The sequence below is a fragment of the Crotalus tigris genome, unplaced genomic scaffold (assembly GCF_016545835.1).
Source record: "Crotalus tigris isolate CLP2741 ecotype Arizona unplaced genomic scaffold, ASM1654583v1 scf7180000024302.2721777, whole genome shotgun sequence".
In the NCBI taxonomy this organism is placed as follows: Eukaryota; Metazoa; Chordata; class Lepidosauria; order Squamata; family Viperidae; genus Crotalus; species Crotalus tigris.
Window position 1 is genome coordinate 2,559,483 of NW_024100474.1, and position 21,723 is coordinate 2,581,205.

Consider the following 21,723-nt stretch of genomic DNA (forward strand, 5'->3'; position numbering starts at 1 on the left):
TTCTTTGGCAGTAATTAAGACACCTTGGAATGAAACTTGTAAGCAGATATACCTTAATCGGAATTTTATCTGCTGCATTTCAGTCAGCGGAGTGAATACAAGAGCTTCAAAGAGAAAGGAGATAAGGCTTCTTTTGCCTGGTTCATTTTAGTTTGCCGCTTCATTGCTATAGGCTGCCATTTTATAAATCTTGGAAATATGCCACAGAGGAAATAATATTCTGGGGATCTTGCTAGCTTACAGGCTAGGAAAACTGTTAGTGCTCCACCTGTTGTGGTAGATGTATTCCAAAAGTGAGACAAGTGGATTCGGAATGGTATTTGATCCCCTGAATTTAAAAACGGGGGTGGGGGGGGGGAAGAGTATAGGTAGTCCTTGGCTTACGACCACAATTGACCCAAACATTTATATTGTTAAGTGGGACATTTTAAAGTGAATTTTGCCCCATTTTAGGACCTTTCTTGCCACAGTTACTAAGTGAATCATTGCAGTTAAGTTAGTAACACAATTGTTAAGTCAATCTGGCTTCCTCAGTGACTTTGCTTGTCAGAAGGTTGCCAAAGGTGATCACATGACCCCTGGTCACTGCAACTGTCATAAATATGAGTCAGTTCTCAAGTGTCTGAGTTTTGATCACGTGACAGTGGGGGATGCTGCAGTGGTTGTAAGTTGTAAATCCTAAGTTGTAAGTCAAAAGTCACTTTTTTCAGTGCCGTTGTAACTTCAAATAGTCACTAAATGAACTGTTCTAAATCAAGGACTACTTGTGTTCTGTCTAAGCCAGGACGGTAGAGTAATTGGCAGTTTTTTTTTGTGCAACCTCTTAATGTTTCTTGAATTATTTTTTTCATTAATGTTTTTAGGTTTATTTGATCTATTGTAAACCTTTGTAAGCATGAATGTAACAAGATATAAACTCTGGAAAAGTCAATAATGTTTAGCTATTGCAATGCACATTTTCTAAAAGGTGCCTATAGCATTGTGCCTGCTTCGGCACTGCAGAAAATGTAATGTATATTGTGATCTTAAGGTGGAAATCTGTTGAAATCAGTCAGAAGCTACAGGGCTGTCCTTATCACTAGGCAACATATAAAGGCATAGTTTTGGTTATTACAAAAATGAGAGAAAACTGGCAACTATATTTTTTATCCCCATGAGCTATCAACTGGCTTTTCTGCCTTGGGTGCCCAAATATCAAGGACTGCCTGCTCTTGCTTTCCTTATGTCCTTGTGACCTGGAGTTTTGAAAATAGTTGAATCCCCATTCTCTTCTCCCCTTTCCTTAATTACCTGAAGAAGCATTTTCTCAGATATCTACCTACTTGGAACCTAGGAACTTTCAACCAAGGTCTTTTCCAAATGCTTCCTCCAATGAGGCAATTTCCCTCCACAAAAGAAAAAGCCATGTCAGCAATGTCCCAGAGAACCTCATCTGATGCCTTCATTATGGTCTGTCTGGTACCAAGAGAATATTTTTTTGTTTACCCCAACATTTTAAAAAACCATTTTAGAATAATTAAATATTGTTTTGATCCACTTTTACTGTAATTTGTGCTGCTGCATGCTCTTGTAATCACTACTTTTGTTATGATCTATACAATGCTGGCATTTTTATTGTAAACCATAGTTTATATGTTGCATGCTTTTAACAAATAGGCACTCTAACAAGGGAAGTATCAGATAATTTAAAAATGTAATAAGTAAATATATGTCTTATATTTTTTGTATTCATCATTCAGTTTTTATATTATTCTTCTTTTAGGGATTTAAAACTGGAAGCTTATCTTGATTATTACTACAGAGACTATCCCATGCTTGTGAAGGATTCCAAGCAAACTTGCATAATTGATCCTAGTAAGTATCAAGAAAACAATTAGAATTCTTGACAGAAGATAGTGTGCATTATTAATAATTTTAATAAAAATATTTGAATTTTTTTCCCAGGTTTATCATAGAGGTATTAAAGTAATCAAATCTCAGCTGATATGAGCTTTCTTTCTGCTTTTTGTGGGAAATCTAGTAACTTTGTTTTAGTTAACTGTGAAGGTGAACAAGAAATATGTAATGTTTTATGGTTATTATAACCCATCATAAACAATTCTTATTATATTTCTTCTAAGCACACACATAATAGGTTTTTTCTTCTGCTTAAAAATAGCTGCTGGTCTCAGAACATTTATTTCATAAACGTGAATTTTGAAAATGAGAATCCTGAGGAGGTTTTTTTGGGTGACATTGTTTTGCCTTCTGAGTAAATGTGGGAGAAAGCTCAACTTTTTTGAAGTCTGTCAGTAAAAAAAAACAATCTTATCACAGATGATATGAATATTATTATAATTTGAGAATGTGCCCATGCTGTGTATAATAGGTGATACCCAAGAAAAACAAAGAGATTGCCATTATAATAATAGCAAGGAAAATAAGTACCCCTGCCATCAAGGAAATTAGCACTGTTTTTTAAACGGTGACTTTTTTTCATTCAAGAAAGACTTAGGTATCACCAATGACAATTTATATCAGTGCTTTTTGAAACTGGCATCTTTAAGTTGTGTGAATTTCAACTCCCACAATGGCTAGGGAATTCTGGGAGTTGAAGTCCAGATATCCTAAAGTTGCCTGCTTTGAAAAATGTTGGGTTTATATATAGAAAGTCTAATGCCCAAAAAAAGTAGCTTGGTTCTCCATTTGTACAGGCAGTAAGGCAGCTTTGATATAATTTTTAAAATGCTATATGAATGACTCCAGTTCTTTATGATTAAGCCCAAACAGGCTTTATGCATCATCCTTCCTTTTTTTCGGCTGAGCCGCCAAGTATCTTTCAGTGGCTGTCTTCTTGCTTGAAGGGAGAAAGTGTGCCACCTTATCCTTACTTGCCTGGAATCTGTAAAAGGAGCAAGCTGGTAGTGCTGGTATGTATTAAACTAACATGCTAGAGAAGTGATTTGATTCATTGAATATAAATTCAAATACTTAAGAAATGAAAAAAAGTTTTCAGCTGCAAGCTACCTAATATTTTCTGGATATAAGAAAAAGATAGATTGCAGGAAGAGAGGAAGACTGGCTGAATTCACAAAGAATTGATTTGTTAAGAATGAATTACTCAACAATCAGTTGCTGTTATGCTATAATTCTACTTCAAATAAAGGAGAAATTTGTATAAACTACTCAGATATGTTTGACTGCAGCTACTCAGCATGTGGTTCTGAATGATATGTTTATGCATACAATTATTGTGGTATTAATCAACTATTGGAGGCTTTTTTTAAAAAGAAAAAAGTACAGATAGACAGGTGTCACTTTTATTAGTCTGTTTTTGCCAGAAAATACCTTGGGTATTACTTAATATAGAAAAGGATATATTCTTCCTCCCTCCTTTATTTAACTCAGGATGCTTTCTAAACAAAGATTTATTGCAGTTGAACAGATTCATAATGTACCTTTAAATAGTTTTTTTCTATTTTCTGAGAGAGAAATATATACTGGAATTTGGAATTTCAATATTTATTTTACTTATTTATTACATTTCAATCCCTAATGTAGAAATGCACCTGTTTTCCTTAACAAAAACAAAAAAAGTTGTATGCATATTCATTTGAAATAAGATTTTGAGCAGTAACCTTACATCAGATGTGCTGAAGCTAAAATTCTAGAAGCATAATTTAGGTATTAGTATGGATACCCTTCCTAAATTATAGCACTATTATGCGACTTGTGACGTTGATGTCATGGCAACAGGATGTGACTCCCCAACAGTGTCTCCTGCCTATGGCAACATTTGTTTTACATACAGATTTCAAATAATGCTCTTGGTACTACCAGCTGAAATGATCTGAAGGTGCAGAATTAGAAAGACCGTCTAAGGGCTTGAAAGGTTACTGCTTATAAATAATATTGGTTTTAATAGGTTAATAGTCTGGATCTAAATAATGCTGCTTCATATCTTCATGTAAATTTGCCATTGAGCCTGGCTTAATTTGGTCTTGAATGTAGAAGTACATCCTCATGTATATTTAGTAAAGATCTCCAGATTCTTTTAAGCCCAAATATTGGCTCATCTCTTTTCCCGCTAAGATGAATTTGCTGACTTTTATGTAAGCAGACTCTAATGCAGCATTGCTTTCTCCTGGGCAGAGCGTTGTACTGTATATACTTGGTGATGAAAGTGCTGTTTCAAATGAAGCCTCCAACTATTTGTCCAGGATAACAACAGGTAATACAATTTCAGAGCTACACAGATTCTGAAATGGATATTTTTGCCTATTATTTGATGCATCATCCCTGCTGTAAAAGGATAGGAGTGCTTGCATTTCCATTGCTTCTCCTTTTCTCTTTTAGGACAGCGAAAGCAGCAAACTGAACAGGAAGAATCTAGGTATGTTATTTGGCAGAGGAGAAAATGTTGCCATTTGGAAGCTGTTCCCATTTGTTAGCTCTCATGAATAACATTAGAATGTAGCTCTAAGGATATTTAAGGGGCTCCCTTGTGTTTTTGCACCCTCTCCAGTTTCTTCCTTCACTATTTAAGTATGCTGTACTTCATTTCCCTGCAAGGCTGCAAAATGAATGCTTTAAGGTGAACAGAGAGACTAAGACCCATGTATACTGCTAAGAAGAGGGATCTTGCCCTTATTCTTCTACATTGGCTTGTAGGATTCCATACCTGGAGATTTTTCCCCTTTTCAGGCAATATTTAAAAGTGTTGGGATTCAAAGTTTCTGGAAATTATATATTCTGATTTGTTGAAGTTATAGTCCTTCTTATCAACTATCTGTTACACAACACTAGCAAAGCTAGAAGAAATTTTCCTTCTGCCCTCTTCAGCAGCCCAAATTTCATAGCTGTAAGTGCTTGGAAATTTTTGTAAGCAGTTTATCTTCAAGCATCCTGACTTGCCTTTCCCTTATTCCCCATTTGTAAATTTCTGGGTACTTTCTTTAGTATAGAAATATTGTTTTATGACTCCCATAATACAATAGGAAGTAGGGAATAGAAGTCCTTTTAAAGGGGCAGTATGTTGGGAAAGGATGCAACAGATATATATTTGGGTGTCAAAAGAATCAGTAAATTATATTTATTTCTTTTTTAGCAGGTGCAATGTGAGGAACAGCCCATCTGCTTCTGGTCTTGCAGAAAAACTAGTTGTCTGGATGGCAAATGTAGGTAAGGAGATCTTCTGTTTTTGTTGTTAAAGATAAGGATTTTGTACATCAAACCAAAGACATTTGAGTAGATTTGGCATGCAGTGTTAGACTTCCTAAGTATATATGGAGAATGGAAACTTCCTTTTTAAATGACTGATATATGAAGCTAGAAAGAGATAGTAACTTTAATGAACCAGTGGCAACTTGAATGGTAGACTGCTGCTTGTAAAATACCCCATTGTTGTCACAGGCCAAAACAGATTTTATAGTTTGGTTATTCCAATTTAGTATAGAAAAAATAGTGGGATAAAGGAAATACGTATACCCAGCTTAAGAATAGGCTTTGAAGTTCGGTTCCATGGAAAATTTTCTGTCTCTTTGTTCCTGGAGCTTTGAATGGACTTATAAAATATGTGAATATTCTGTGAATATGGACTTACAGAATATAGAATGTGAAATGATTTTCATTCTCTCTCTTAAACAGGATTCACTTTAAGAGACCTGGAGTCTTTGCCGTTTGGAGTTGCTCTTCCTATCAGAGATGCCATCTATCACTGTCGACAACAGCCTGCCTCTGATTGGCCAGAAGCAGTCTGCCTTCTGATTGGTCGTCAAGATCTTTCCAAACAGGCTCGTGAGGGAAACCTGCCAAAATGTAAAGCGGTAAGTAGTTGACTTTCAAAAAAGCAAAATCGAGAAGATCATTTTTAAGTTTAGCTTTGACGTAGTTAGATGTAGATTAGTATTTTTGTCATTTAAATAAAAATTACTTTTTGCTGGAAAGAAGGTTGAACAAATACTTGCATGTGCATCCTTATATTCAGCAGCTGAGTCAAAGTGCATATCTGTAGAAAGTAAGATGACCTTGATGGACAATGCAGGAGCTATTGCCTAGGTAAAAGGGGCTGTAGCAATTTTTAAGTCCAGAATAACCAGATAATGTTAGGAAGCAACTAATACATGCCTCCCTAATTCATTGAACTATAAGAATGAGGAAGAGATACATTATTGTTAGATTTGCAAGTTTCTGTTATAATAGCTCCTCTCAGTTAAAGCAGATGTAGCTTTCTTTTAGAATTGATTTCTTGGTCAGGTCCATCTAGTGGGGATGACACTATCTTTCTTTTCCACAGTCTGACCCACAAATGTTGTCATCTGATATGCCTGCCACAGTGGAGTCAGAGGAGGAGGACGATGGGATGAATGATATGAACCAGGAAGTGATGTCACTGATATGGAGTGAAGACCTGAGAGTGCAAGAGGTGCGCAGGCTTCTACAAAGTGCCCATCCAGTCCGTGTCAATGTAGTTCAGATGCCAGAAGTCAGTGACCATGAATATATTGAAGAAAAAGAAAACCGGTAATTTTTTTTTTTTTTTTTGCCTCTTAAAGTTTCTATACTTTAGAGCATTATACTGGGAAGTACTGGTTCGTATACTTTTGCTGGAGTAAATTACCATCCTGTCCAAGACACTGCATATGCGCCTCCACTATGATAGTTACAGCCCTTGCACTGTTAAGTAGTTCTTCCCACTCTTTCCCTTGCTGGTTAGACAACAGAGTCCGCTGATTGGCAGAAAAATAGATCTCTGTTTTGCATTTGCTATTAATAGAAGGAAACCAAGCAATCTGATCCTCTCAGTCATTGACTGGCAATTAACATTGTCTCCTTGTTGCCAATACAGAAACAGTGACATGCAATGACAGCAGAATAATGGGGCTGCCCTTAGAAACTCAGGTTCTCTGGTTTTTTTATGGTTTATATCTTTGCAAAGAATTGGAAAATGGGAACAAAGAGATGGATGGTGGCTGAATCACTTCCACTACTACTCACAATAGCCCCATCCTCAGTTGGTTCTTTCTTACTGGCTATTGCATGTGAGGGACAGAAGGCAGAGGGGAGAAGGAATAGATAGCTTCCAAAGTCCTGGGAGGACTGAAAATGGGTTTTTCTCCCCTTGTTGATATACTGCCAGTGCATGGGGTAAATTTTTATCCCAGGGACATTTGGTCTACTAGATCATGCCGACCACTGCCCATGTTTGTCTGAGGGAGGAAATGGATGAACTTGAGGTCACAACACCTTTTAAAGTCTGAATATTAAAAAATGCACTGAAGTGACCCTAGCAGTGTTCACACAGCACAGTGAATCCCAAATTAACATGTTTTAGTCTAGCATGTTGTAGGAATCTGGCATAATGTAACAGAGCACAATATAAACATTATGCTAAATACAGTAGATTAAAACTCCACTAGTTCTGCTGTCATTTGATGTTTTTAAAATATTTGACAAAGTAAAAAAAATTTTTTAAAAAAAAAATGGTTTTGAAAATAAGATTTCCATAATTAATCAGTGGTAGTCACTACTAAAAGCAGCAGTTGGTATCAATGAATAGAATTTGAAATATTTTCAAATATGCAGAGGTAACCAATGAAGATGCCACTGAGCTTTTAGCAAATATTTGGAGAGTTATTCAAGGTCTTAATGTAAAAATGAAACATGAAATTAGTATTTGCAGACTATATGTTTATTTTTTTATGAAGCTTAGCAGTGATGTACCTCGGTTACAATTTGAATTAAACCAATAACTTGATTATGGTTATGTTTGATGGAGTCACAACATCTTGTGGGCATCTAATTCATCAATGTAGCTTTACACAGCTCATGTAGGAGAGAAGAGAAAGGAAGTGATTCACCCAGCTGTATTTATGGCCCAGTTAAAACTTGAGAGGGGAAATGGTTGTGGAGAAGCAATCTAAGCAATATTTAAAAATTTTGAAGGGTAGTTGTTATAGGAATCTTAGGGAATTTTATTGAGCTGCTAAGATAGCATGAGAAGCTGCTGTCTGCTTCTGGTATGATGTGACAACCCTCCCTCCCCAGAGGCAAGAGCATTGATCATGCAGAGAAGACCCTTGGATTCCTTCTGTTAGAGCCAGACTTTTGGGTAGTGTTAGAGGAGAGAATTTGCAGTGTGACAATCTTCACCTTGCTTAGGGAGAGGTTTGCCTTCAGTTTTATTTGCTACAGTACATGCGGTACACTTTAGCCTGGTAGGTTTGTCACTTGATGATTGCAACGCCAATGCTGAACTTATTTATTTATTTATTTATTTATACAGTCCTTATTATATTGAATTCTGGGTGGCTCCTTTATATTAGGATATTTTCACTGCAGAGGTGCTCATATAACCTTACCATATACATTTCTTGCATCTATGACAGCTGGAGGTGCAACTTCTTCCCTATTTTAAGAGGCACCATCTTAATGTACTCACTGATAAATGGGAAAGGAGAAGGTTAGGTACACAGCCATTTTCAAGACTCCTTTCAATAAATCCGATTAATGAAACTCTGAGAATGTAACTCATAAGAGTCCCCTTAAGAATCCTCTGTGAGCAGCTGGGAAAAGTATCTTTAAGCATATTCATGCATCAGCAACACTTAGATTTAAAGTCTTTCTCTTAAGTGACTGATGCAATTGTAAAGCAGCCTATTAGACTGTTAAACATTTTTCTTGCTTGTTTTACAGTTGTACTGTACTGTACTTTTTATTCGTTCATATTTATTGAATTTTTAAAGAAATATGTATGCTGCTTTTCCCATTCATAAAACAACTTGCCCAAAGCAGCTTACAAAATATACATTTTAAAAGGAAGAACTTTGGTCCATATATAAGTTGTGTAACGTATTTATTAAGAGCCAGTTGGGTGTAACGATTAGGTTACCATGATAGAAACGGTGACCTTGGGCCAGTTACTCTTTCTAGGAAGCAGGCGATGACTAACTACTTCTGAAATGCCTTTCCACAAAAACTGCAGTGATTTGTTAAAGCAGTTGCTAAGAGTCAACACTATCTTAAAAACACAACTCCACCCCTGCCCCATATTTATTAATATCACAGTTTGCCATTAAAAAAGTTTCCATTTGTTTTAAATATTGTTGCTTACATCCTCTTTTCTGTTACAGGCTCCTGCAATTGTGTCAAAGAACTATGGCTCTCCCTTTGGGAAGGGGGATGTTTACTTTGTTTTCTTATCACCCAGTTCCAACAGAGCCGTTGCCTATTCCCAAATTGAACCTGACAGGTATATTCAACAGAGTGATGCATACTTTGATGCATACTTGGGTTAAGATGTGAAATTATTTATGCTAAAATGGGGTTTTTATCATACTTTCAATGGTATTTTACCATGCTAGCTGGGGAATGATGATAAATTGTAGTGTGATCCCTAAAATAGGCATTTTCCTATTAAAGAACATCCGAAATTTCAGCTTTACCTTCTTTGCAGAGCCAGCCTGCCTCCACCTCCAGCCCCATGTTAAGTGCAGCCACTGGCTATGGCACATTTGTCCATCCCAGGCCTTCAGTACATTTGTGGAAAGGGACATTTAGAAACCAGGATCTTTAGATGTTAAACTGATGAATGCACTGTGAGGGAGAGCCAGCCAAGACAGCTACAGCAATCTCCACATCAATTGCTAAAACAATTTTGTTTATGTACAGTTTACTTGCTTTTGGAACCTGAAATGTGTTTCATATGCTATAGAATTAGGAGGTACACTCATGTATATCCACACTGTATCTTGTGATGCATGGAGGATGTACTCATTATGGCTGCCTCTTCCTGAACTGTACATGTGTAGGATGGGGAGAAGAAACTGTATCCAAACTTGTTCTATTAGTCAGATTAATTCTCTGAATAATTCCTTCAATCTCCTATCTTCCACTTGTAATACTCCTTTTTCAAACGGTCCCAAGTGATTTCCCTTTTTATTTTCCCTTTGTATTAAATAATCTTTGGATTATTTTCTTTGTTTTGTGGTGCATGTTTTGAAGCACCGAAGCCCCTTGGGCTCAACAGAATTGCTCAAAGTAATTTGTAAAGTGCTGCTATCAGTGTTTTGAAAGCCTAATACACTAAAAAAAAAGAGAATAACAAAATTTGTCTTTCTCGTTGTTTTACACTTCATTTATTTATTTATTTTTAAATTTTATCCTATATAGGCCGGGCTCCCCCTAGGAATACCACAGTGGATCTCAACAGTGGGAACATTGATGTGCCTCCTAATATGGCTTGCTGGGCAAACTTTCACAATGGTGTGGCTGCTGGGTTGAAGATAGCTCCAGCTTCCCAAATAGACTCTGCATGGATTGTCTACAACAAACCCAAAAACGCTGAACTTGCCAATGAATATGCGGGCTTTCTCATGGCTCTGGGTTTGAATGGCCATCTCACAAAGCTTGCAACACTCAATATCCATGACTACTTAACAAAGGTGAGGCCATAATTCAAAAGTAAGAGGTAGACAATGTTTTCTTTGGGCCAATATATGTTACTTTCTTTATATTGAGATAGATAGGATTATCGCACTAAAAGCCAAACAGTGCCACTGATTAGTTGAACAGTGAATTTCCTAACCATTTAATTCACTGTAGTGATTGGCACTGAACTTGTATTAGTTGTACAGTTTTAATTACATTATTAGTTGTAATGCAGAATCTGTTCTGTAGGCAGTTTTCTTGTATTGATAGTCTCATATTGATGGTTCCTAATGCAAACTTTAGAAATATACTGAATATTAACCCTTTTATGAATTTTTACAAAATCTTCTGTTCTCCAATTTTGACAGCAGTTTTTATATTTATGACTGCTGTTCGGATGTCATAGTGAACTACTATTAATATATAATTATTAATATAAATTGCAGTGCAGTTTAAGAACCACGTCACTAACTGCTAAAATAAGCTCTTTGATTGTTTCATTTGGTGGCTGATAAAAGTACTTCTCTTCAAACAAGATATGGTGTCTGATTTTTGTGGCTCTCTTCCTTTCCATTGTGGTTTTTCCCCATCAGAAATTTCTCCAGCAAAAAGAACTACAATTATTTAAATGGAAAGTTAGAGAATGTTTCACCTTACATGGACATGTTTCCTATGAGACAGAGAGTCCCTGTTGCTCCCAAAGTAAAATATAAAATGTAAAAGTCAGTAACAATCATTTTGCAGTGAGTTTTAATTTTGAGCATATGATACTCTAAAGCAAGGGTAGGCAACCTTGGCTCTTTTATGACTCGTGGACTTCAACTCCCAGAATTTCTGAGCCAGCTGGCCAGTTGGCTCAGGAATTCTGGGAGTTGAAGTCCACGAGTCATAAAAGAGCCAAGGTTGCCTACCCCTGCTCTAAAGTATGTGTGCTTTTGTGTGCAAGCAGACCTTATTTAGCAACCGCAATTGGGACTGGGAAGTTAGTTGTTAAGCAAAACAGTCACTGAGTAAACCCATGACTATATCCTTATATGATCTTACTTCAGCTTTGCTTTACTGACTTGCAAAGATTATAAATGCAATACTTGCTTGTAAAGTTACTTTTATTTCACCAGCGTAACTGTGAATGATCAGTAAAACAATGCAGAGGCTAAACGAGGACTGCCTGTATTGCCTTGGATTCATTCATGCCTCTAATCAAGATGTTTTTCCCCTAATGGCAGGGTCATGAGATGATGAGCATTGGGTTATTGCTAGGCGTTTCTGCTGCCAAGTTGGGCACAATGGATATGTCTATCACCCGGCTGCTTAGTATCCACATACCGGCTCTTTTGCCTCCGACTTCCACTGAACTGGATGTTCCTCATAATGTGCAAGTGGCGGCTGTGATAGGAATAGGCTTGGTGTACCAAGGGACGGCTCATAGGCACACTGCTGAAGTTCTCTTGTCAGAAATAGGTAAGGAGGAAGCTGGTTGGGATTATATCTGTAGTCTACACAAAGCAACCATGATTTGGATTATTTATGTGCTGTTGTTTGACAAAATGTATCACACTAAGACAAGGGAAACTATTAAAGTGGCTGAGGTGAATGCTTAACTTATTTATCAATCAAATATATGTAGATGCCCATCCCATGAGAAGTACTCTGAATGCTGTGCAATGATCTAATAAAAAACATACATAAAAACAAGCCTGAAAAGTATAAAAAGTCAACCTTAAAAATAGACGTTAATTAAAAGTATACAAACCTCAGGCAGTGAAAGAATGAATATATTATCCACCTCTTTAGTGGAGCCAAATGTATCGCAGACTGTCTGGGACCCCAAGGCCTGCTGAAATAATCAGCTCTTGAGGAGCTTCTGGAATATCAAAAGGAATGGAGATAACTTAATTTCACGAGGGGGGGGGAGATGTTCCAAAAGTTGGGTGCCATGGCAGCAAAAGCACACCTTCTGCTACCTACCAAATGTAAGTCCCTTGCTCCATCCTAGCTGCTTCCTCCATTTCCACTATTTTCTTCCCTCTTCACTAGTGCTTAGTACTTTTCCGTACTTGTTCTTAATTTATTTGTAATCACTGTTTCTTGTTCTTAAGTACTTTGCATAAAAAATACACGGTTTCCCATTTTACCAGGATTTTGAAAGAGACGTTGGATAGTTTCAGTTATCTTATAAAATGAGTTGAAATGTGAAAAATGGACTGAACATGTGAAGTTTTGTCTAAGTTTTTTAATGGTAAAAATAGTTCAGATATATTGAATAAAAATAGAAAGTTAGCTTCCTCATTTTAAAAGTTGGTTAATAGTTGGATTTATGCATATACTTATTCAGGGCGTCCCCCAGGTCCTGAAATGGAATATTGCACTGATAGAGAGTCCTATTCACTGGCAGCTGGCTTAGCTTTGGGCATGGTTTGTCTTGGGGTAAGTGTGCTTTTTTTCCTCTCAATTTTTGTGTCATGCCAAATTGTTGCAGTAATTTCCTTCAGAAACCTGCAAAGGTCAATTTGCTGAACAAGTTGCATATTTCAGTTTCTCTGCAAATATATGAATTGAATTGGGTCACATTTTCTTCGCATACAGAAAGTAAATAACTTTGTTGATTTTTTTCCTTAGCATGGCAGCAATTTGATAGGCATGTCAGACCTGAATGTGCCTGAGCAGCTCTATCAATATATGGTTGGTGGCCATCGGCGTTTTCAAGCTGGAATGCACCGTGAGAAACACAAATCTCCAAGTTATCAAATTAAGGTAATGTTTTTAGTTTTCCAATATTGTACTTTACAGACAATCAGTCTATTTACCTCAGTAATATCTACATCGCCTGGACTTTTTTTGTGCACTTCTGCTGTTTGTCCCATTCACCTTTTGTGTTAGCTAGAGCTTTTATTTATTTGCACATGCTATCCACATAACCACTTGTGAAGCTGAGATGTGTTTTATTTAATATTGAACTTCCTCAGGTATCTTCCATGCCTTTTAAGCCTTGTTACATTCTACCTATAATTGGCTGTGAGAATAATCTCAAGGAAAAGGAAGAACTGCAAACACAGCAATGACCAGATAAGAGAAATATGAGTCCAAAGCAGGAGTAAAGTTTGAGAAAGTGTCACTTTTTCCCTAGTTCTGTTTAGGATAAAAGCATAGAGTGGGGAGACACATATAAAATTGCATGAGTCTGTTACTGTAATCGTATAAACATGTTGCAAGTTTAATTTTCAATGCAGTATTTCATCACACGCATTTTTTGCAAACACCTTTCTAATTACAATATATAGTTTCGACTTGAGAACTGCTTCATAGACTTCATGGAAAAGTAAAGAATCTGGACTTCCACTTTGCCATTGCAGCCGCCGCGGCCGCTGGAAGGCAAGCTCCGTTTTCTGTGTTCAGTTTCGCTCCACTGGGGGACCCTTGAAAGGGTCGAGAGTCGCCCTGTAGGGGCGACAAGCAAGGAGGAGACCCCCACTCGATTGTGGAAGGGCGGTAACCCTTTTGCTCGATCCGGGGCAACCCTCCAAACCGGCGGAGGAAAGACCAGCCATAGAAATATGGCTCGTCACTAGGCTGTAGACAGCTGAAGTCAAACTTACCACCAGGCACTTCTAAAGCAGTGCAGATGAGACTGGGTGAGATCTGAACCTCTCTTCAATCCTAAGTATTTTCTTTTCCTGTAAAAGCTGTCCAAAGTATCTTCTTCCCTGTAAGGAGAGAGAGAAGGGAACTTCTATCCCAACCTCTAAGAATAGTGGCAACTGACTATCCAGGAAAGTTAAAACACTGAAAGAATAACCTTAATCTAACTGGATTTATATGCTTCTAAAATTTGGGGACCAAAAGATTTCTTATCTTTACTGAAGACTTTGTTTTTTATTTACAAAAAAGAAAAAAAATTGGAAAAGGGTTATAAAAAATTTTGGACTTAAACAACCTTAAATGGCATTGGTGACATCTTGTGGTTAAGTTTGATATTACAAGGAGACTTGGTTGGAAGCCCAGACTACAGATAAGACTTTTTCAGCTTTGACAAATATCAGCTGTGAGAAGCTCAATTGTGTTCTATACTCAGTTATAAAATTATTTTCATTCTCTGACTTTAAAGCTCTGAATTTAACACACCATTAAAAGAATATGGATAAAGACCAGGAACAGATTCTCTTTATGTTGAAAGCAATATATGAAACCATTCTTTCAGCTTGTGATGAAATAAGATGCTACAGTAAAGAACAAGATGTCAGCCTAGATATACGAACCTAAATTTTGACTACAACTAAAGAATCAACTATGCAGAAGATAACAGAAGAAGTGGAACAATTAAATACTATGATAGAGGATTCAACTGACCAACAAATATAGTCAATGGAAAATCCAGAAAAGGGGCTGACAACACTGAAAATGGAAAAGACTTTCTATATAAACCAGAAGAAACTTGAGGAGTAAGAAGAAGAACAGACCGAAGGGAAGACAAACATATCAGGACAACTATGGGGATCTGGAATAATAGAGAGACGATTTGCTAGCCCTTCCAAAAAAATGGTGACTGGATGGTCTCTTTTGTTTCAAATAATATATATAACAACAGGGGGAGATCTATTTGATGACTTAAAAGCACTGACATGGAAGGCGAGCTGGCAAAGGAAGAAAGCCAGAATAAGGCTAAAGAAAATTGGGGTTTTGATTTATTAGAGAGGATTTTATATTACTAATTTAAATACAATATACTCAAATAGACAAGATACGTATTTTGAGTACTAGATTTTGTTATGAATTGAGATAAAGAAAATTTTGGTCAGTTAAAACTTGGAAGTATAAATATTAAAAGTTAAATTTGAATATTGATGGGAAATTAAAAATTGGGGAAAACAAATAAATAGGATATTGATTGTCTATAAAAATTGAATGTAAAAGTAATTAAGATATGTATAAGCTAAAAATTTATTGATAAATGTAATAAACATGTTTTTACTTAGTTGATATAATAAGAACTGTGTTAGCTTAAATATGAGAAGTAGATATTAAGGCAAAAAGAGAGAAAATATTTGATGTTGAAATAAGGGAAATTTTGGTCATTAAATTTAAGACATTTGGAAATTAGTTGAGAATAAGGATGTTATACTGTATTATTAACTAGATGATGTAAGATGGTGGGAAATAGAATATACTCAAATAGATCAGATGTGTATCTTGAATATTAGACTTTGTTATGAATTGTGATAAAGAAAACTTTGGTTACCTAAAACTTGGAAATTATAAATATCAAATGTTAAATTTAAATATTGAGGGGAAACTAAAAATTGGGAAAAACTAACAACAGGACATTGATTGTCTATAAAGATTGAATGTTAAAGAAACTAGGATATGTATAAGCTAAAAATTTATTACTTAATTGTTATAATAAGAACTGTATTAGTTCAAATATGAGACCATAGATATTAAGCGAAAAAGAGAGGAAATATTTGATGTGGTAGCTTGAGATTTGTACTAAACATTTTTGTATGTTATTGCATTATCGATTACCCACGTTACTTTTTAAACACTTAAATGTAAAATTAGAAAATCAATAAAATATTACAAAAAAAAGGAAAAGTAAAGAATCTGGTTCCCATATTGAACAAGGAAGTGTAAATTAGTTCATAGCAAACTAAATGAAAGTATCTCTCATCCATAGATGTCTGCAGTATTCATCACTATAGTATTTAAACTGAATGTATGTTTTATTAACAGGAAGGAGATACTATAAATGTGGATGTAACTTGCCCAGGTGCAACTTTGGCATTAGCCATGATCTATCTCAAGACCAACAACAGGTATGAGCTAGGAGATCTGGTTAAATACAATATAAGGCACACTCAGAGGATCAATCTAGTCTCTTGTTTAGACCACAGTAAGCTACAATAGTACAAATGTTTGTGTCTTAGGAGAAAAACAATCATGTTTTTGCAGACTATCTGCTCCTACCCTAGTTAGCTTTAAATATGAATGGTAACTGCATTGGTAGATTCATTTTCACAGCTCTGCTTCAGAGCATGCTATTGCTCAAGCACCTGTCTGGAACTTTTTAAAGTAGCAATCTTTTTTCCTGGAATTGGGTGGAAGCTGTAGATCAGGAGTGTCAAACAGGCAGCCTGCGGTCCGGATTCGTCACACGCAGGCCATGCCCACCCCAGCTCCACAAAGGCAAAAAATGTTGCGATACGTCAAATTTGACACCTGTGCTGTAGATGGTGAAAGAGTGCAGTACAGAATTTGCCTAAAACCTTCCTTTATACAGCATTTGCACTGTTTATTATATACTAGTATCAAAATAGCAGTTTGAACCACTGTTACTGTTTTCATTAAAGTGGTAATTTAAGGTATGAATGCTTAATGCTTAAGGGTAGTTCCACCTTCAGAATGTTCTCTCTGGGATATGTTAGAGGCTTTGGTATTCAGTAAATATAAGAAATACTTGCAATTCAAACTGAGCAAGAGGTACTGACCCCATTATATCCTTCTTAATGTATAAGGACTGTAGTAGCTGGGCAGTGGATCTGGGAGATTAAAGAAAAATATATACTGTATAGCAATAGCAAACTCAGCCATTTAAGATGCATTGAAGTAGTTTCCCATGCTTCATTAGGCAAGCCATTTTAATTTACAATTCTGCTTTTATGTTGTATTTGTAGATCGATTGCTGATTGGCTTTGTGCTCCAGACACAATGTATTTGTTGGACTTTGTAAAACCAGAATTCCTTTTATTGAGGGTATGTTTTTATTTTGCCTTTATTCTATTAGGAAAGGAAGCAGCTCAAAATAAACTGATAGCGTGCACTGTTATATTAATCTGTTTAAATGTGCTACAGATTATCTTGCCAGGTAGTTCAATCACTTTATTGCTTATCTACTGAGCACATAGAGTTCCATCCTGCCCCAGTTAAGCTCATTTTGCATTTTGCATGCAAGACTTGCCATATCACATGTGGTTAGCAGAGATAATAGCAGAAAAACACCACATTTCTGTGATATCTTACTATATAATCATATTTATGTGACTCACTCAGTACAGTTCATACCATTTAAGAAATCATCTTTTTAAGTTTTTCAGCAACATAAATTTAAATCAGAATCGCATGGCTTAGTTGTATCAAATAAAGCTGTTGTCTGAAAAATAAAGCATCACGTATATTTTATTCCAAAATACAAAATATATTTCTATGATCTAATCTGCTTGGCAAAATTATGATGGTTCCATCTATGTCGTTACAAACACCATTAGAAAGTTCTGTGACTGGCACATTCTCCCCCCCCCCCCATTGTTCTTTCTGTGAGGTTTATGCTCAAATTTGAGATATTCTTGAATTAAACTTAAGAAGTGTTCATTGCCTGTTTTAAAATTTTATGCTGGCAATGATAGGAATGTATTTAAAACCTTTTTAACCATACACATTTAAGAAAAATCACCACAATGATGTGGGCAATTTAACTTAGTTATGTGCTTTCAAATATATCTAGTTAACTCAAAGCAGTTTGATATTTTCCCACAGTGAGAAAAGAAGCACAGAAATCAGGATTAAATCGAGGCAGATGTGTCTTGTATTTTTGTCTAAAAAACATATTTGCTAATTAACAACAATCAATCCATGAAATTCAGAAGTCTGGTATCTTTTCAAACTAACATTACATGTCATAAACTTTTGTGAAGTGAGGTATATTTCATAAAATTATATGCCTTTTAATTACAGTTATACAGGTATAATATAAGGTACAGTTATACAGATACAGGGCATTTTTCATTTATAAATATAAAATGGGTATTCCATCACTTTTCAATGAATTGATTCCATTTTGATTTCTTCACTTACATTGACCACTGGGAGATAGATATCATGCCACTCGTTTTATTCTACTTGGGATTCATGGGTTCAGTTTCCAGTAGAGAGTTGAAGTCCAAAGAATAACATCTGGCTTCTTATGTCTGAAAAGTCCCAAATAGGATAGAAACTGGTCATATAATGCTTGTCTCCTGGTGGTCATTGTAACTGAAAACAGCAAATATGATTACTCTGTGCAAAATTAGAGATATTTCTCTCTGTTCCAAGGGGTATGTATATGAGTCTGAAAATAACGTAACACTCTGTACATGGGGGCATTGCATAATGTAACATCTGTATTTGCTCTGAGAGCTCAAGGATTGGTGGACTGTATATATCATTCTAATAGATTTAAATTTTTTCTGATTTCTTAAATTACTGTAGTATCTGACCTCCTTATCATAACTTAATTTTTAACCCTCTTTTGATTGTCATTTTTCTTGCCTGAAGACACTTGCTCGATGCTTGATTTTGTGGGATGATATAATGCCCAGTTCAAAGTGGATTGATAGCAATGTGCCACAAGTAAGTTGCTGCTTTCAGTATGCTTGTTATATATAATTTGTGGTATCTGGATTTTCTGCCTTTCAAGAATGCTTTGTTCAGATCTTGAATATCTGCTTCTAAATCTCAACCTACTACAAATGAATTTATTTGTTTAGCATATGGCACTACAAAGGAATAGGAGGAAAGGAATACTCCATGACACTTCGTGAGTTTGTGTGAAAAGCTTTTTAGTTTCTTTAGGTCTTAGTTGAGTATATACATATACTAAAGTGCATTTTAGAACAGTCCATATGGCTGTGCATTGCAAAATGTTTGAGTAACAGTATGGTGAAATGATTAAAATGTTTGATGGGCATTTGGGAGATCCAACTTGGGAGATCCAACTTCAGGTCCATCCTCAACCAGGGACAGTGAGGGGGGCACTTTAGGTCAATCTCTCCTGGCCAAATCTACCCAAGAAGGTTTTTGTGAATAAAATGAGAAGATGGAGAGCTTTATATGCTGCCTTGAGCTACTGAACAAATGACTGGATATAAAGCTAGCAAGTGGACAACATTATTTGGGCAACAATTGTACAATCTCTATTAATCTCCCAAGAAACTTCAGAATTTCTTTCAGCATAGACTGAAAGTCACTTTTCTTATATGGAGTCAGTTAAGCAGTACATAAGATCTTACTGTGATTGTGGCTGTATAATGTAGACTTGCAAGATGCTGAGAATCTCACTTTATTCTCATTTGATAAACAATTCATAAATTGAAGAAAATGTGAGTGGTGATTTCAAAAGTCAACCTTCTGGAAATCTGAGAAATCTGCCCATCTTTTTTTCTGTGTCTTAATAATTTAGTTGGAAACAACACGTTCCAGACTACGTTGCTTGCATTAACCAGAACCCTCCCTGAACAGAGTTCTAGGTGGTAGCAATGGGAGAATGTAATTTTTATTAATTTCTCTTCCTCCAGAGATCCTTTCTTGCAGAGGATGTTCTGTGGTAAGACAGGGAAGAGAATATGTTAAAATTGCTTCCACCTTTGCCCTTGACAGTCTGGTAATTTCCCAATATATTGTATTGCAATTTGTACCATCTCCATCAGCCACAGAAGGCTGGTTGATTGTGTCCTTTTTAATAAAAGATTAATTTAAGACAGGATGCCTTTTATAAAATTGAGAGTCACCAATTGCAGTTACTACATTTCCATAGATTGTTAGAGAGAACAGTGTCTCGCTCCATGCAACTGAGATGCCCTCATCAGAAGATCTTAATTTGGAGACTTTGGCGTAAGTAATTATGTTCTGTCTTGCAGAATCATTAAGCAGGTGAAATAAAGAATAACTTTCAGGTTTATAGCAACAGCAATAGCACTTAGATTTATATACCACTTCATAGTACTTCACAGTACTCTCTAAACAGTTTACAGAGTCAGCCTAATTCCCCCAACAATCTGGCTCCTCATTTTACTGACCTCAGAAGGATGGAAGGCTGAGCCAACCTTGAGCTGGGCAGGATTGAACTCCTGACAGTTGGCAGAGTCAGCCTGAAGTACTCCATTCTAACCACTGTGCCACTATGGCTCTATACACATTCATTTCTGTGTAAAAACTGCTACAAAGTGACTGTGAAACTTGAATACATAAACTATTTTTGAAATCAGACTAGTGATTAACTAGATTAAATGGAGTATAGCACTTATTATACTGCAAATACAATATGAGGAAGTACCCTTGGAGATGATTATATACAGATATTTTTGTTTCTTGAATTTCTCAAGGAGAATAATAATAATACATGGAGTAAGTATTTTTACTCTACATTAGGGCCTTTCCCATCCATTGATATTAACTATATCAACTATCAATGCATAACCCATAGGAGTCTCCCCAATTACATTAAGTTTAAAATTCCATTCATAATCACCCTCAGTATATTCTGACTGTATGAAATGGCATGAAAAACCAGGGCCACCCATTAAGTTCCAGTTAAACTAATTTATTTTTCATGTCTATGCTCAGGAATCTAGTCGACTAATAGTTAGCATTATTTTGGTATTAGATAAGAGTTAACGGATTCAAGAGGGACATAGTCTGCTTGTGGCAACATGGAGACTCTAGGCTGATTCTCTCGATTCCACCCTCAGGCTTGTCACTCCTTTTCCTATACCAGGGGTCTGTAACCTTGACAACTTTAAGACTTGTGGACTTCAGCTCCTAGAATTCCTCAGCCAGCTATGCTATGATTGATTTTTCATAATATTTCAAAAACTTTTATATTAAATGTTTCTTTCTAGGCAGGCTCATGTCTATATCATTGCTGGGGCCTGTTTGTCTCTGGGTTTTCGATTTGCTGGTTCAGAAAATCTGGCTGCATTTAACTGTTTGGTAAGTAGATTAATGGCTAATTAGTATTTGACATGATCTACACAGCTGGGACACTATGCAAGTCTAGAGTACATTACTATGATTCCAAGACTTGTTTCCACTTGGTTGAAAGACAAATGAGAGTGTCAAGCTTCATGAATGCAAGATTACCTGTGAAAATCTAGTGTTGGCATGCAAAAAAAATTGAAGAGAGTAGAAGGGGCGTTGTCTTACCTGAACGCCTTTTCTCAGCATGATGATGGATAATCCACAGATGGGTTTCCTGTTGTCCTTTCTACCCAATAGACTAAGTCTGAGAGTTTGCCACGCCTCCCGTGGTCTATGCTGACTCAGTTCCGACGAAAGGCGAAGCAACAGACGAAGTCCGACGCGTTGATTCCCCTACCCTTTACACAGGACCTGACGGCCACTAAAGGGGCGGGAGTGGATTATCCATCATCATGCTGAGAAAAGGCGTTCAGGTAAGACAGCGCCCCTTCTCCAGCATGAGGATGGATAATCCACAGATGGGACATACCAAAGCCTGCTCTGTCCCTATGGGGGGGAAACAGTCAGGGCATGTGTCCCTCCGGACAATAC

The 21,723-nt window shown here is 36.4% G+C and overlaps 1 protein-coding gene and 1 long non-coding RNA gene across 8 annotated transcripts in view; one reads left to right on the forward strand and one right to left on the reverse strand.

The window, feature by feature from the left end:
* The window catches only part of ANAPC1 (anaphase promoting complex subunit 1), a 58,119-nt gene that overhangs the window by 18,457 nt on the left and 17,939 nt on the right, over window positions 1–21,723 (forward strand). For 3 of the 4 annotated variants that reach the window (XM_039324585.1, XM_039324586.1, XM_039324583.1), the window contains exons 20-36: window positions 1,763–1,854; window positions 2,761–2,909; window positions 4,132–4,210; window positions 4,336–4,372; window positions 5,087–5,160; window positions 5,626–5,804; window positions 6,275–6,501; window positions 9,111–9,229; window positions 10,150–10,421; window positions 11,634–11,868; window positions 12,743–12,834; window positions 13,027–13,161; window positions 16,135–16,217; window positions 17,076–17,154; window positions 18,712–18,786; window positions 19,970–20,046; window positions 21,054–21,144. In XM_039324585.1, coding sequence (XP_039180519.1) covers window positions 1,763–1,854; window positions 2,761–2,909; window positions 4,132–4,210; window positions 4,336–4,372; window positions 5,087–5,160; window positions 5,626–5,804; window positions 6,275–6,501; window positions 9,111–9,229; window positions 10,150–10,421; window positions 11,634–11,868; window positions 12,743–12,834; window positions 13,027–13,161; window positions 16,135–16,217; window positions 17,076–17,154; window positions 18,712–18,786; window positions 19,970–20,046; window positions 21,054–21,144 — 2,095 coding nt within the window. The remainder of the gene's footprint in view (window positions 1–1,762; window positions 1,855–2,760; window positions 2,910–4,131; window positions 4,211–4,335; window positions 4,373–5,086; window positions 5,161–5,625; window positions 5,805–6,274; window positions 6,502–9,110; window positions 9,230–10,149; window positions 10,422–11,633; window positions 11,869–12,742; window positions 12,835–13,026; window positions 13,162–16,134; window positions 16,218–17,075; window positions 17,155–18,711; window positions 18,787–19,969; window positions 20,047–21,053; window positions 21,145–21,723) is intronic. The other variant, XM_039324584.1, reaches the window with a different exon arrangement.
* Window positions 5,650–21,723, reverse strand: part of LOC120299611 — a 37,532-nt gene continuing 21,458 nt past the window's right edge. The window contains exons 4-6 of one of the 4 annotated variants that reach the window (XR_005554451.1): window positions 14,004–14,111; window positions 12,161–12,271; window positions 5,650–5,786 (exon numbers count right to left, since the gene is read on the reverse strand). This is a non-coding gene — a long non-coding RNA (uncharacterized LOC120299611). Of the gene's footprint in view, window positions 5,787–11,784; window positions 11,904–12,160; window positions 12,272–13,595; window positions 13,846–14,003; window positions 14,112–18,252; window positions 18,366–21,723 lie in introns of those variants that run through there. The other 3 variants (XR_005554452.1, XR_005554450.1, XR_005554449.1) reach the window with 3 other exon arrangements.